This window comes from Pteropus alecto, unplaced genomic scaffold (genome assembly GCF_000325575.1).
Source record: "Pteropus alecto unplaced genomic scaffold, ASM32557v1 scaffold22, whole genome shotgun sequence".
Taxonomy (NCBI): Eukaryota; Metazoa; Chordata; class Mammalia; order Chiroptera; family Pteropodidae; genus Pteropus; species Pteropus alecto.
Genome location: NW_006434839.1, coordinates 7,746,281 through 7,759,109, shown reverse-complemented (window position 1 = coordinate 7,759,109; position 12,829 = coordinate 7,746,281). Strand labels below are relative to the sequence as shown.

General features: G+C 50.1%; 1 protein-coding gene across 1 annotated transcript in view; it reads right to left on the bottom strand.

The window, feature by feature from the left end:
- PLXNA4 (plexin A4) overlaps window positions 1–12,829 on the bottom strand; it is a 418,764-nt gene that overhangs the window by 61,053 nt on the left and 344,882 nt on the right. The window contains exons 11-14 of the mRNA XM_015588415.2: window positions 9,344–9,440; window positions 8,837–9,027; window positions 4,845–4,996; window positions 1,284–1,401 (exon numbers count right to left, since the gene is read on the bottom strand). Coding sequence (XP_015443901.1) covers window positions 1,284–1,401; window positions 4,845–4,996; window positions 8,837–9,027; window positions 9,344–9,440 — 558 coding nt within the window. The remainder of the gene's footprint in view (window positions 1–1,283; window positions 1,402–4,844; window positions 4,997–8,836; window positions 9,028–9,343; window positions 9,441–12,829) is intronic.

Genomic DNA, 12,829 nt, shown 5'->3' with positions numbered 1-12,829 from the left:
ACTTGAGCTTAGCTGATACACACATAAAGGAGAACTATGAAGCAATTAGAAGCGACAGATTAGATGTACACACGGCGCCACAAATATATATTAAATACAGAGTACAGAGTGAAAAATCAAGAAACTGATGTGTGGGAATAAAGGAACAGGAAGGAAACAGGGAGGAAAGAAGGGAGGAAGGGAGGAAGGGAAGGAGGGAGGAAGGAGGTGAAGAAGGACGTGAGGAAGGAAAGAAAGAAGGAAGGGGCAAGGGGAGGAGGAAGACAGAGAGATGAAAACCGAGCTCCCCATGACACATTTCAGGGCACCCGATGCTCAGGTGTAAAATCCATCACTCGGGTTTCCTGCTTCCCAGAGCAGCTCAGCATCGTGAGGAAATTATGCCATTGCAGCTCTCGTTAACCTGAGAAGTTAGCTGGTTGGTAAAGCAGTTTGGAAAATGATGCAGCGTGCATGGCGGGGGATGTGTTTGTGTCTCTAGCACCCCTGTCATCACCCGGCTGAGAGGTTCCGAAAGCCGCTGCTCCACAGAACCTTCCACCCAGGACGGCCAGGAGCTGGCCAGGCAGCCTTTGCAGGGCCAGGGAGGTTCTGAGCTGGAGGGAATGGAGTGTTGAGTGAGATCTGCAGAGAGGCCGTGGGATGGCGAGGGAGATGCAGGGAACGGGGTAATGGTGTGGGTCGAGGGAGGCGGAGCAGGGCAGAGGAGATGGTGAGGAGGAAGGTGGGGTGAGTGGGGGTGACGGGATGGAAATGCTGGGGAGCCAGTGTACAGCGGAAAGGGCGGGGCGCAGCACAGTAGCCCTGGTGACAATCATAGAAATCACACGGGAAATTATATTAGAAGTGATAAATCTATTTTACATCATTTTCACGATACCATGGGTAGGTGCTATTATTATCATCCCTGTTTTAGAAATAGAGACACCGAGGCACAGAAAGATTAAGCAACTTGCCAGGTTCAGTCCAGGCCTCAAAGCCCAGGCGTCTTGAGGCACAGCCCACCCTCACCTTCCCTACCACACTGCCACTCAGACAGAAGGGGTGCTGGGGCCTGGAGCCTGGAGCCTGAGCGACTGCCCCGGAGCCGCACCCCAGGCACAGCACAGTTTGGACTTGAAAGCAGGTCCTCCAGGCTTCCAAGGCTGTGCTGTCATGAGCTGTAGGACAGCACTCCCGCCACCATGCCCTGGGTTTGCCCACAGAGCTCTAGAGAGGCCAGCAATCATAGTAAGGAGGTCTGTGGCCTGCGCTTGGCCAGGCCACCGGTGGCCAGGACTCACCATGAAGTAATAGAGCTGCGAGGACCGGGCCATGAACTCGGGCCGACACACGGCCACACAGATTTCCACGAAGCCGGCGTGCTGGCTGGGCTTGGCCTCCCCCATCTCACACACAATCCTGCAGCGGGGAGAGGACAGACCCCATGGGTCACAGGACGGTCATGGGACTCCCAGCTGCTCCCCTGGGCCCCCTACCTACACAGGCCCCTTCTCTGCAGTAGTATATATCCTCGCAGACCTTTTTCTAGACCTGTGCAAATATATACCATATATAAAAATATAATATATAAATAAAGGCAACTTGCCCAAATATATATATATATATATATTTGCACACACACTTACATACACACATGTATGTATATATCTGTGTTTGCTATTACACACACACATAAATATAAATATCACATATATACACACACATACAATTATATATATATATAAAGAAACCTATACATGATTTTTAAAATAAAAGTAACATAACTACCCATTGTTCTGAACTCTTCTTTTTTCACCCAGCAACACAGCGTGGACTTTCCCTCATGTCCTTATATACACGACTCTGCTTTATTCTTTTTCACGGCTTCCTAGTATTTCACACTGTGACGGCATCAATATTTATTCAACTCCCCTTCTGTTCATGTACCTTTAACTTACCCCAATTTTTCTCCAACTCCAAATAATACTGCAGAACGAACCAACTTATACATTAAGCATCACGTTAGAACAGATTTCTGAGGCGGGAACTTGCTGGGCCACTGTTTGTGCATTTAATGTCTGATAGGTAGAACCAAATAGTGGCCCAGAAGGGTTTTACCAGTTTTCACCTCCATCAGAGGCAATCGAATGAGATTACTTCAGACTTTTGCCATATTGGGTATTATCAATCCTTTGAAAGTTTTTCCAATAGGAAAAAAAGATCTTATTTCAATTTTGATTTCCCTGATTACTTGTGAGAGTGCACATATTTGTGTGTGTGTGTGTGTGTGTGTGTGTGTGTGTTTAAAAATTTTATATAGCCTTTCCTTTGACTTGTCTGAAGCCCTCTGTTTTGCTAACGGATTGTCTTTTTGTAGGAGCCGCTAAATTAGGAATATTAACTTTGGTCTGAAATAAATATTGCATTAGTTTCTCCCAGTTGCTCACTTGTGTTTCAACCTTGTTTTAATGCCTTTGGCCATCGTTTTGCCAATCAATGTGGTTCAGTTGCTCATTCCTTTACTTCATGGCTTCTGGGTTCTTTCTCTTAGAAAGAACTGCTGGGTGAGAATCCAACAAAAATATATGCCTTTCTGTCCAGATGACATAATTAATACATGTTCAGTGTAAAAAAAAAAAAAAAAGAAAGTACATAACAACACCTGCCATGCATACCCCCTTCCCACAATTGTATCACCCGGAAATATCCATTGTCAATATTTTTGTGTACATGTTTCCATCTGACTTTTCTCTCAATAAATTAATTAGAAATTTTGTATTCTGCTTGGTAGCCTGTATTCTCATTTAGTATACCTTAAGTATATTCCTGCTCATGATTCATCTATAATATCAGATTCAATGGCTGTGTAGTTTACGGTCCTGTGCAGAAAAAATAATTTATTGAATTGATTACTCCTCTATTTTCAAACATACAAATTGCCTCTAAATTTTTACTATTATAAATAAGGCCAAAATGAGCATTCTTGCCTATATATAATATATATATATATATATTTGTGCATTCTGGTTATTTAGGGAAAGTTTTAGAAGTGTTACGGCTAGGCTGAACACTTTTGACCCACATTTCCAAACTGCCTTCCAGAAAGTTCATCCCAGTTTGAATGTATGAATGTGCTATTTTTCATGCTGCTCATCTGCACTGGGCATTGACTTTTAAAAATTGTTTTAATTTGCCTTTCATTGATTATTATTGATGGTAAACATTTTTATATGACCTTCGGTTCTTTGCATATCTTATGAATTATACATTCATGCTCTTTGCTCATTTTGTGATATTTGTCTTTTATTTATAAAGCCTCTTTATATGTTAAAAAATGCATTTCTTAACTGTAATAGGGTATAACCATATACCCAGCTTATCTTTCCTAATTTTATTCTGCTTACAATGATTTTTGATGCACAAGTTTTACGTCTTATTGTCCAGATCTTGTAATCTTTTCCTTTATAATTTTTTCTCTTGCGGTTATACTTAGAACACCTTCCTTTTCTTGAAATCAGATAAGTCCTCACCTGCATTTTCTTCTAATCCTTTCTCAGTTTCATTTTTTACACCTAACTTTTTAATCTATCTGGAATTTATTTTGGTTTATAATGTGAAATAAGGACCTGATATTGTGTTTTTTACAGGGAGTTAATCAGTACCAGTTAATGGAATGATTTTTCCTTGTTGATTTGAAGTGTCACTTTTTTACATACTAAATCTTTATATATCAGGATTCTTTTTCTGGGTGTTATATCTTATTCCACTGACCACAGTCGGATCATGATATTTTAATCACATGGCTTCATAATAATATATATTTTTTAATCTGACTATTCAGGTCTCGAATAAGGCATTTCAAAGTTCCCCAATTCCCAGTGTAACTGTAGCAGCCTGCTTTGTTTTGTTCTAGGAAGGACTCAGAAAGTTGAAGGAGACACAGAAAGATCTTTGGGTAAATAAGTGATGATGGACCAGGTTCATGAGTCCTACCAAGACTGGAACCTTTAAACACCTGATCTACCTTGAGCATCTCAGGAAGCCCAAATGGAAACCAGGAGGGAGTGAAGATAGCAGTGCGGATGGTTCCAGAATCATTAAATCCGGGCAGAACGCAGCAAGCAGAAATGTAAACCACCCTGACCTACCTAAAGGTGGCCTTTCAAAGAGCCGATAACTTATGCGCACAGGATAAGCGGCAAGGTTTCACTCCAGGAGGGACAGCAGAGATGGTATAGAATATAGATTCTATCGTGCCGGGAAACATTTCATGGTTGTGTTTGGTGGGCTGGAAAATTGTGTTTACTTATTTACAAGGCAATACGTGACTCACAGACCTCCTCCACTAGGTAGGTTAGAGGTCAAGGTCACTCATTGAATGACCCTCTCAGTGGACCAGCAGATTTTGCCGAGAAAAACAATGTAAGTGAGTGTAGAGTTTCATTTTTAGCTTCCGTAGCTCAGGGTCAGCTGCTTTTATAATTGGGGGAGGACGTGTGTGGGGAGTTAGGGACAGCAGAGGGAGTTGGGGTAAAGAATTGAACTCACACTTCTCTTACAGATTTTAATTTTCGTTTGTCTCACTCCTACTCACCCCCACAGCCCAAGGAGGTAACAGTCACTTTTCTCTCCTCTTCCAGACTTTTCCCCTTTGAATACTTGCCCCAATATGGCAGCCGGCTAGTTCAGGCACTGGGGAGTTATGGGAGTCCCCTCAATGCCCTAGAATATTAGCAGCAGTCTCCCTTTAACCCCCAAGAGTTTTAAGATCATCTGTTGTTGGCCAGGGAAGGCAAGTCAACGACTTGTTGGCTATCGTCCCGCCCCTCCCACACCTCTCTGTCTAGGGCACTGTCACTTACTGTTCTGCAGGGATGTAGCCATCCACCAGAGGGCTGCACTCCACGCCGGCCACTTTGACATGGGAGGCGATATCCCGGAACTCCAGGCCGAGGTTCTCTCCTCGGATGGTGACCTTGGTGCCCCCTTCCCGGGGGCCTGTCACTGGGATTATCTGGAGGGAGGAAGCATGGTAATTTGGCAGGCACCAAGAGAGAGCCGTCACCCACTTGCCGATGAGGCAAGGAAAGGCTGTAGGCTCGTCCTATCTGCACCCGATTCTATGAGTTGGGTCCAAGTCCACCTGGACACCTAGGACAGGGCTGGGACTGTCAATGGGCAGAAGAGAGAAGGGAACGTGATCCACCATGTTGCTGGGTAATTCATAGAAAATTGGGCATTTGCTTGTGTTGGTTCCACTCTCAGAAAAATGAACAAGCTCCCCATGAACCCATGGCACTCCATACTATGGGAACCTACCCATCTTTTAAGGTCCTTCGCAAATGTCACTTCCCATTACCAGATATTAATTCGTTCATATTCTCTCTCTCTTCCTCTCTCTCTCTCGCCCCACTCCCTCACTCTCTTTTGCCCCCTCCCCTGCCAGGCACCTTCTCTGAGCTCCTTTCATGGTGACATTTGTGTGTGATTCCCATCCTCCCATCCCCCACCCGCTTCCTCTTCAGATCCGGAATCTCTCAGAGCAGCGACAGGGTCTCACTTTTCCTTGCAGACTTTTCAGTGACAGAGCCATATTTGTTTCCTGAGTTGTAATTGTACTGCACACCCCAATTATCCAAGCATCTTTCTGGCGTGAGCAGAGCCTTTGTCACAAACCCTGTACCTTCATTGTTTAGCTTGGTTTCTAAGGAAGATGGGTTTAACTTAGACTTTATGCTCATGCACTGGCCACAATGGCTGGCTTTCATTCCAAAGATGTTGCCATTGGTGTTAAAACCCACGACTAGAATATTGAGATCCAACCACCAAAGGGCCTGCTCTGCAGGAGGGGCTCTGTCCAGGTCACATGATCTAATTGTGACATCCCACAGTAGCGACCTCGGTGGCAGAAAAATGCTGTGCCAGCCTCTCCTGGCATCTGATAGATAGATTTCCCATTCCTGGGGCCTCTGAACACCAGTACTTGGATCTTGGCCAATGTCACAATTGAAGGAGCCCAGATAGGCCACCTCTTAAGTTCCCTACTCTCTCTACCCCCTAAAGGTCACAACTGGGGCTTCCGTCCTGGGTCGACAGTGAAAAATGAGGGAAAGGAATGAAACTAGGCTGGGGCGCCCCCCACCCCCAAGTGGCAGCTTTGCCAGGGGGAGGCTGTTCACCTACAAAAATCAAGATACTTCCTGCTTCTTACACATGCAGGTGTGCACGTTTGTAAGCGTGCACCTGAGTGTAAGAGTTTGCATGAGCATGTTCCCATTACACTGAAAACCCAGGTTCTTTGGAGACACAGACTCGTTTCTGGGGGGGGGGTGGCGGGGTGGGGGGATGGGCACATATAGGAAGGGCGGGAATGGGGAGGCCATGTTCTCCCCAAATGCCGGCCCAGCCAGTCCCCAGAACGCCTCTGGCCTCTGGTAGCAGTGGCTGCATGATATTCCAGCCCTGGCTGTTGTCCTGAGAGAGGAGCTTTATCTCTGGCCCGGTCCTTGGTTCTCTGCGTTCCCAGGAGGGCCGACGCCAGTGTGGGGCCAGTGAGCCGCCTCTGTTACGGGAGGTTTGTTTAATTCGCCATCTCCTCCCTGTGATTTTCCTGGTCTCGGGCCAAGAAGGAAGCAAGTCCCACCATTTTCGCCAGACACATGGGTAGCAGTCTTGCATGCCAGTGTGGTTGCTGGGTATGGGCTCTGGGGAATGGGAGGGGGGTGTGCCTGAAAAGGAGGGAGGCCGGCAAGGCCCAGGTGTGGGACCAGCAGCAGTGGGCAGAGGGGTGCCCACCGGTCCCCCTTTTCCAGATGATTTTGTAAGTTAAATGCTTAAGCATTTTCCTTCGGTTTAAGAATCACTATTGAGATTCCTACCCAGGAGGGGGACTGAAGTAGGGGCTCAGGGAAGCTCCCGGTGTCTGGAAAACCAGGAATGTGGGGGGCAAGTAGCCTATGTGGGGGGCACATCTAGAGGGCCACCTGCGAGAGGTCACTTTGCTGCAGGAGGCTGTTCACTCAGAAAAGTCCGCCTCCTTGTGTTTTTACGTATCCCTGGAGTGTGTGCACAAAGGTGAGACACCCATGTGTACTCCCGTGCACCCCTGGTGTGAGGGAATGAATGCGTATGGGTGTCTCGCCTTTGCAGTGAGGAGAACACTAACCTAGGATTCGAGAGACCTGGGATTCAGGACTCCTTGGATTTACACTCGCTTAGAGGAGACGAGCATCTCTGAGCATTGATCTTTCTGTCTAGGAAAGGGTGCTGATAGCCCTGGCTTTGGCAGGCATGACGGGTTGCGCTGTGTCTCCCCCAAAGCTGTAGGTCAAAGTCCTAACCCCCAGTGCCTCAGAATGTGACCTTATTTGCAGAAAGGGTCTTTACAGAAGTCATCAAGTTAAAATGAGTTCATTAGGGAGGGTCACAACCCAATACGACAGGCGTCCTCAGGAAAAGGGTAAGTTTAGAGAGAGGCACGCAGGGAGGAGAAAGCCACCCTCACGCCAAGGAGAACGGCCGGGGACATGTCCTTCCCTCACAGCCCTCAGAAGAACCGACGCCGTCGACATCTGGATCTCCAATGTCAGCCTCCGAAACGGAGAGACCATACATTTCCGTGGTTTAAGCCGCCCGGTCTGCGCGCTTCTGCTGTGATAGCCTTCGGGAGCGATGTGGTGGGGGTGTCGTGAGGACTGGTGAAGTAAGGGATGTGGAGATATTTTGCAAACTGGAATGCACCCCACATGTATTTAGCCTATTATTGCGACCGCCACTGTTCAACGATCAGATACGTGTGCGTTTGTGAAACTTTGCACAGAGCCAGGTACCCAACCTGTCCTCGGTGCGCTTACAATCAGCTTCCACCGTGGCCAAGAGGCATCGAGCACCCACTGTGTGCTAAGCCCTGTGCTAGAGGTGTAGATATGAGGCAGACACTGTGCCTTTGCTGAGACACGGGTACTTCTTCCTTATTTTACAGGGGAGCAAAGGACTGCAGTGGCGGTGGGAGGGGGGACTTTAGGGGTTCCAACAGTGTGGAGTGGAGAGGTGAAGACACAGGGCGACCTAAATAAACCCCAGGGGCAGCGATCCCCTTGACTTTAACCATGTTGATGATGAACAAGGAGGAGCAGGTTGGGGAGACCCCGGGGGCTGGGCCTGGATCCTCTCATATAAGCTTTATAACATCCCTGAGACCGACGCTTAGACCCGTTGCACAGGTGAGCAAGCTGAGGCATGAAGGTAGTGATGAGTTAGTCCAGGGGCACCCTGCATGTAGCTGGAAGCGCCAGGACACAAACCCTGTTCTCTGTGACCCTCAAATCTGCATGTTCAGCTCTCGCCTGTCCCTCAGCAGTATTTGCTCCCTGGTCTGTGTCCTCTGGGTGTCCTGAACTGTGCTCCAAATCCATGTCTGCCAGCTTACTGCTTAGGTGTTGCTTCGGGTGAGACCTGAGGCCCATCCATCTTGACCATCTCCACCTCCCCAGGGCTGCGGCTCTGCACCCTTGCCCCCCACGCAGCCTCCGTCATGGGCCCACTGCTTGGTGAAGCTGCCACTGATGGAGTGTCACAGCTTCGTCACCGAGACTCTTGAAGGGAGGGAGGCGAGGACTTCAAGTTCTTTTTGACGCAGCTCATCTGGAGACTCCACCAGGACAACTGAGACCCTCTATGCGTTTGACCTCATTTGATGAGGGAGGGCCTCTGAATCAAGCCTGCAGAGTCTGGGGAAGCTGTGCAGGAAAACTGGGTGTCCCCAGCCAGCTGGGCACAGAGAGCACCTGGAGATCATGGGGGCACGCACGCCACGGCCCCAGCCCGGAGCACGGCCCACGGGACTGCGGCTTACCTCTGTGATGCGGGGGTTCGTGCACTTGCTGTTTGCGCCCGCCAGCTCCAGCCACTGGCTCTCGTGGACGGGGCAGTGCTGCCGCAGCGTGCACTGGCCTTGGCCCTGGCACCACCCGCACTCGAAGTCTGGATCCGCCTTGAGGCACAGGCCGCAGCTCTCACGCATGGCTCCACACTTGTAGAGATGCACTGCGGGCAAAGGGCAGAGGCGCTTTGGGGTGGAGTCAGGGGGCAGGAGGGGCTGAGGAGTGTGGACGAGGAGTGCAGTCCCAGCCTCTGGGATGGGACTGGACTGGGCAGTGCATCTGGAATCGACAGTCCTCCCTTCAGCTCACTCCACTCCACTCCCCGAGGCCCCCTGCCTAGCTGAGTCCAAGGTCAAGTTACAGAGCAGCGGGGGTGGTGGAGGGCTGGCTTGGGCCCAGAGGAAGAGGGACACCTGCCCAGGAATGCAGAGCCGCCCCTCCCTCTGCCCGGCCTGCCCCGCCACGGCCGCCTTCCACACCTTTATTCTGAGCCGGGTTGTCGATGCTGAAGTGCCCGTTCCACACGACTGTCAGCTCCACGGGGAGGTTGTTGATCTCCATCCCCTCGTAGGAATACTGCGGCCAGGCCGGGGAGGAGAGAAGGAAGAAAGCGGGGTCACTGAGATTCCCAGGGAGGCCTCACGAGCACCCAGGGCTAACGACTGACCATGACTGTGCATGTATGGGGGGGGTGGGTGCACGTGGATGCGGGTGCACACCTGTGGGTGGGCAGGGGTCAGGCAGCTGGGGTCGGGGAGGGCCGGGCCTGCTGGAACGCAGGTCCAGGGAGCAGCTTTGAGCAAGCTACTCGTCCATCTTCCACAGATGTCCCCATCAGCTGGGCTTTCCCCAGGAAGTGTAGCTGGGTCCCAGCCTTGGGATCGTGGTGCTAAGAGGCGGGGAGGTGGTACAGGGTGAGGTGCTGCCCGGGGCGCAGGGCAGAGCCGTGGCCCTCAGGCAGGCCAGTCACCATCTGTCTCTGACAACGGACACTTCTCGATCCCCAGCGGAGGCTGGGCGGGGGAGCTCCGAGTCTGCCCTGGGCAGCATTTCCAATCCCCACCTGGTGATTTTCTCATTATTCCACCAGACTCTGCCACCATAGGAGGTGGATGGACGAATAGAACTGAGACCGGTTTTCTGCAGAGGAAGGGATGAGGGCTGGCAATTTGTTGGAAGGATCTAGTGCAGGGGACTTGGTTTAAAGTGGTATTTGCAGAGCCAACAGGCTCTTTTAACTCAGTGTTGACGTTTGGAGGGGCTGGACCTGGGGATGTTGGTGGTTATTATGGTGGGCAGCTGACACTCCCTCCTCTCCCTGCCCCTCCTCAGCTAGCTGTGGCACCCTCCGCTGAGGGGACGAAGCCCCAGAACCTCGGGAATGCATGCGCTGGGGAGGGTCTCAGGGCCTGTCACTGGTGCCTCTAGCTCTGTGGCCCATGTGTAGAGGCTTCTCAAGGAGAAGTTATAACCCTAATGTGAGAAATCGCTCCAAATTCCCGAGTTCCAGAACGTACACTAATGTGAATATATTGTGATGTTCTAACATAGCAACATAACATAAGTAAGATGGAGTTTAGTTTTCCCCAGGCCCTGCTCTAGGGCTCTGAGATTTTTCACGAACTCCCCGGTGAGGACACCCAGGCCAGGGAGCCACGTTCACTGGTTTCGCTACAATGGTGGTGGTTTGCACTGCACCATCCACTCTCTCATGGCATCTCCCTGTGACTATGACACCTGGGCATATGCCACAGGACAAAGCAAAGCTCCCTAGCCCTGCGGAAACAACAGTGGGGCTTTTTTTTTTTTGATCAGTGCATAACTCAGCTGGTGATCCATAAGCCGTTTGCCATACAGCTCAATCATCAAATCCCCAAAGATTAGGTGTTTGTGTCTGGGTCAGGCTGCATCCTTCTAAGTCATGCTGAGTTTTCTCACAAAACCTCTTCTGCTCTATACTGGTGGTTCTCTTGGACCATCTTCATCAGAGTCATGTAGGGGGCCTGCTAAATGCAGATTAGGGCCCTACCAGAGTCATGTAGGGGGCCTGCTAAATGCAGATTCCAGGGCCCTACACATCCCCGACCTGCTGACTTGGGGTCTTAGGAAATGGGGGGCATTTTGAACAAGCAACTCTCATGTTTCCGGTGCTGGCCCAAGTTCCGAATCGCTGCTCCTTCCAGGCTGTTAGAAGCAGGGTCGTACTGGACTGCCCAGTGGGGAAAGAGAGATTTTTTTTAGGACGCTTTTGCAAACCTCCCCTCCCATTTCTTCTTCTAGCCAAGCTCCATTTCCCATCCTTGCACCTTCCTCCATGGCTATGGTTGAGGGGAAGTGGGGTGAGGGCGGCCCCAGGCTACCGGCTAGAGAGCTCTGGGCAGGGCTGGCTGTTCAGCTCCAGCGAGGCAGCGCTGGGCTCCTGCCCCTCAGACCTGGGTCTGGCCAGGACCCAGAGAGGAAGTAGCAGGCAGGGACCAGGCACTTATTGACCAAAGATTAATAGCAACTTCAGGACCTGAAACCCCCAGGAGAGGAAGGGAAGACATGTGTGTGTCTGTGTGCACAAGTGTGTGTGCACAAGTGTGTTCACACACATGCTGACTTGAGACAAGGTCAGTGCACATCTCTGTTGCGTGTTCATACATGTGTGTACGCACTCAGACAGACTGTCACAAAGTGGTTCTGTGGTGGCCAGCGGTGTGAATGTGGGCAAATGATCTAAGTCCCCAGGGTCCCCATTTGTACCATGGAAATTATAGTCAGCGCATACCTCATAGCATTGGGAGGGTTCGAGACAACCATCCAACAACGCTCTGAACACAGTGCCTGTCATGTAGAATGAGCTCCCAGATATTACGGTGTATTTTAATCTCTGTGTACACACTCAGGGATGCTGTGCAAAATATATTTGTGTTCCCTGTGTTTATGTTTATGTGGAATAATAATAGCAGCCACTTATTGAGTGTTTATGTGCCAGACATTGGAAGCATATGCATATGAGAACGCTGGTGTGTTCAGGTGCGCGCGTGTGTGCGAGCGCACATTTCCCTTACGAAGAAAACTGAAAATAAAAAAGACCTCAAGGAATATGCTGGGTGTTGTTTTCTCTCTCTGCCTCCCATTCCCGGAATCTTGATTATGAAATATGGAAGTCATACCTAGCCGCTCTGCTCCACTCCCTTGATGTCTAAGGAAGTCGCTCTCCTTCCCGGATACCCCCTCTTTACGACCTGCATCCCAAAGGGAAAGGGGGAGGCCAGACGGCTGGGGAGCTGGGACCACCGGCTCCCATCCCCCAGGACTCCCCACCTCCATGCCACTTAGCATTTGTACAGCTCTCTGTAATCAGCTGGCAGTTAATCTGCACAAAGCCCAGAGCTCAAGGAAGAGTGTTTCTGGCTCCCAGGGACCAGGAGGTTAAGTGTCTCAGACAAGTCTGGCACCCCATGGCCCAGCTAGTGGATGACATTGATCACGACCTTGGGAAGGTGTGATCCTTCCTCAGTTTCTCTACCTTCTGAAGCAAAGAGAAGACCTCTATATAGTTTGGACGTTCTTTTTTCCAACTATTCTCTTGTCCCGAGCTCTGAGATATTTTGCTTGAAAGTTCTACCTTTCGGGCGAACAAATCTGAACAACATGAGAAGCCTATGTGTCCATTTCCAGGACCCCAGAAAGCTCAGCAGACTCACTCCCAGCTGCGTTCCAGGAGAGTAGGAAGAGGGACAAGGTACCTCACCATCAGTCACCTCCCTCTCTCTGTTTTGCATATGGTAAATTGGGTCACCCAGAGAAAACGTGAGGCCACTGTGGGTTGGTGGAAGCTGGGCCAGAGCCCAGGGCCTCCGCCAGCACTGCGGCCAGTCAGCTGCCCACTGTGGCCCACTTACTCGGGTGATTGCTGGGGACCAAGGGGCGGATACTAGGCACTATTATTAACAGCACTTGACATTTTTTCTCTAGAA